This window comes from Alexandromys fortis, unplaced genomic scaffold (genome assembly GCF_014885135.2).
Source record: "Alexandromys fortis isolate MF-2015 unplaced genomic scaffold, M_Fortis_MF-2015_v1.1 scaffold_339, whole genome shotgun sequence".
In the NCBI taxonomy this organism is placed as follows: domain Eukaryota; kingdom Metazoa; phylum Chordata; class Mammalia; order Rodentia; family Cricetidae; genus Alexandromys; species Alexandromys fortis.
Window position 1 is genome coordinate 103568 of NW_026068234.1, and position 2880 is coordinate 106447.

A 2880-nucleotide genomic window follows, 5' to 3' on the forward strand; every position below is an offset into this window, starting at 1 on the left:
CTGTGGATTGTAGCATGATTATCATTTATTTAACAGCTAATATCCACTTATAGGTGAGTAAATACTATGTTTGTCTTTCTGAAATGGTTTACAGGAGATAGCATTTACTTTGGGCTGCCAACCATGGACACTTATTATTAATCTTAAATATTCAACATGAGCTTTGTCCCACTAACACTTTACCTTAATTTAACCTGTATCTATTCTTTTACATTTTGCTTTGGAGATATTTAGTTTTCTTTCATTCTGTATGTCCTCTTTCCTGTTTCCTCTGAGTCTGGCTGGCTGGCTCTTGGTAACTCTCTATTGTCTTCTTTCTTCTTTTCCTTTCTCTCTCAAGTTTAAATTCCTCCTACTTACTCTGGAAGTCTCACCCATACCTTCTCCCTCACTACTGACTGTTCAGCTTGTTTTTAGACCAATCAGGTCCCATAGGCAGGCGAGGTAAAACAGCAACACATCATCACATAATTAAACAAATGCAACCCAGCTTTATGGAGTTAAATAAATAGTCTATGACATAGACAAACAAAACACACTTTTACATAGTTAAACAAATATTTTACAACAGGTTACTTTACACAAGATGTATTTTTAAGTTCCATTCATTTGCCTGCAAATTTCATAGTGTCATTTTATAACCAATGATACTATTCCATTTTGTAAATTTATTATTTTCTTTAAGCATGCTACACTGGGAGGCCATCTAAGTAATGTATAGTTTCTGGTTATTATGAATACAGCCACTATAAACACAGTTGATCAAGTGTCTTTGTGGTAGAATGGAACATCCTTTGGATATACGTCCAAGAATGGTATAACTGTGTCTTGAGGTCCGTTACCAGGTTTCTCAGGAATTGCAACACTGATTTCCACAGTGGCTACCAGTTTGCATTCCCAGCAGCAATAGAGGAGTGTTTCTTTTGCTGCACATCCTTACCATCATGAGCTGTCACTTGTGTTAATGTCCGTAGCCATTCTAAGAATAAGATTTCCATCCCAAAAAACACATCCCAAAGTGGTTTTGATTAATATTTCAAAGAAGGCTAAGGAAGTTGAACATTTTAAAAGTGTTTTTTTTTTTTTTTAGCCATTTGAATCTCCTCTACTGAGAATTCTCTGATTAGACCGGTACCTCATTTTTAAATTAGAGTGTTTGGTTTATCATGTCTAGTTTCTTGAGATATTTATGTATTTTGAATATTGGCACTCTATCAGATGTAGAGTTGGTGAAAATCATTTCCCATTCTGTAGGCTGCCATTTTCTCCTATCGCCAGTGTCCTTTACCTTACAGAAGCTTTTCAGATTCATGAGGTCACATTTATTAATTGTTGATCTTAGTACTTGCACTATCCATGTTCTGTTCAGGAAGTTGTCCCTTTATCAATGAGTTTGATGCTATTCCCCATTTTCTATTATATAATATTCATTGTACCTGATTTATGCTGAAGTCTTTGATCCACATGGACTTGAGTTTTATGACCAGTCGTTATGGAATATGCAAGGAGGATTTGCTGAAGGAGGTAGAGGCAGGAGGATATCTGACATGTTCAAACTGGAGTCTTAGCATTCTACAATAAATAAAAGAATATGCAAATAAATCAGCAAAGGCATACAAGCAGTGCTCATGTCAAATTTGGAAAAAGTTTTCTATTACCACAGCATGGTAAAAACAGACTGGAACTAGACTTGATATTGCTGAGGAGAACAAATGGGCAAACGATAGGAAAGCACATTTCTAGAAATAGGAATACACTTACTTTCCATAGCACCGAACCTTCTGAGTAGGTCGTAAAGATGACAACAATGGAGGAGAATGCATAAGAGATGACGAATATGCACACCAGGGTAAGGATAGTTTGGGCAGCTCTAGCCTCAGGCGAGACTTTCAGACAGCGTTGAGCACTGTGGATGTGCTGGACTTGTCTCTTATGTCTGTAGAGGACACTCACCATGAAGACACTTACGCAAGCCATGAGACACAGACACAGGCCATCAGTGAAGCACAGTAAGGATATATACAGGGCCGTTACCACATTACCGGAGGCAAACCATGAGCAGTACCCATAACTCAGCCTGCTAGTCACATTTTGGTTGGAAATGGGGCCTGATACTCTTGCTGGAGTCAAGATGTTTAGAACCAGGTACACAGGCCAACTAAGTGAGCAGGAGGGACCGATGTACTTGGTGGCTCTGTGTTTAAGCTTCATCCACCTGGAGTTGCTGGAGCTGATTGTGATCGCTTGGAAGCAACTCAGTAGGCACATGACATACAGGGACACCCCTCTTGCTATTCGGTAAATGTAGACTATCAATTTACATCCAACATCATTGAGGAAATCCTTAAATCTGAAATCTGACATTGCCTGTGGAATGCCTCTTGAGATGATAGACAAGCAATTGGCTAAAGCCAAGTGCTCTATAATCAGGTCTTTGGGCATTAAATGCTTCCCATTGAATATAAAAATCAGATAATAAAATATTATTGAAGAATTTCCAAGCACTCCCACTGTGATCTGGGAAAAGAGGAAAATTCCCATTGCCAAGTTGTCAGAAGCCATTTTCATTCCTATATAAGATAAAATTTATTATGGTCAGTGGACCCTGGAAATACATTATGGGTGTGCATTATTTCAAGATGTTAGCTAAAATAATATATTTATCGCTTTACTCTATTTACACAGTTCTCTCATTGAAGAATTATGTCTAAAACTTTATTTTTATTCAAATAAATATTCCGCATTATTTAAATGAAAAGTTTTAGGTATGTTTACAGAAGATTAATATTTTCTCTGGACAAGGAACTACATGACCTTCAAAACAGAAATCAAGAGATAAGAGGCAGAAATACCTATGATTTTGAAGCTCACCTGATCTAC

The 2880-nt window shown here is 37.4% G+C and overlaps 1 protein-coding gene across 1 annotated transcript; it reads right to left on the minus strand.

Moving 5' to 3' along the window:
• Positions 1 to 1551: 1551 nt before the first annotated feature.
• LOC126493791 (vomeronasal type-1 receptor 4-like) lies at positions 1552 to 2583 on the minus strand. The gene is made up of 2 exons (XM_050130896.1): positions 1762 to 2583; positions 1552 to 1572 (listed from the first exon to the last, which is right to left on the minus strand). Exons 1-2 carry the CDS (start codon positions 2566 to 2568, stop codon positions 1552 to 1554), a joined length of 828 nt encoding a protein of 275 aa, XP_049986853.1. The 5' UTR covers positions 2569 to 2583.
• Positions 2584 to 2880: the final 297 nt, after the last annotated feature.

Bases quoted from the DNA above. Each gene is read 5' to 3' on its own strand.
- LOC126493791 (XM_050130896.1), bottom strand. From the start codon at position 2,568: ATGAAAATGGCTTCTGACAACTTGGCAATGGGAATTTTCCTCTTTTCC. The intron at 1,573-1,761 runs GTAAGTGTATTC...TATTTATTGTAG, and splicing joins AAGGTTCGGTGCTATGGAAA to AATGCTAAGACTCCAGTTTG.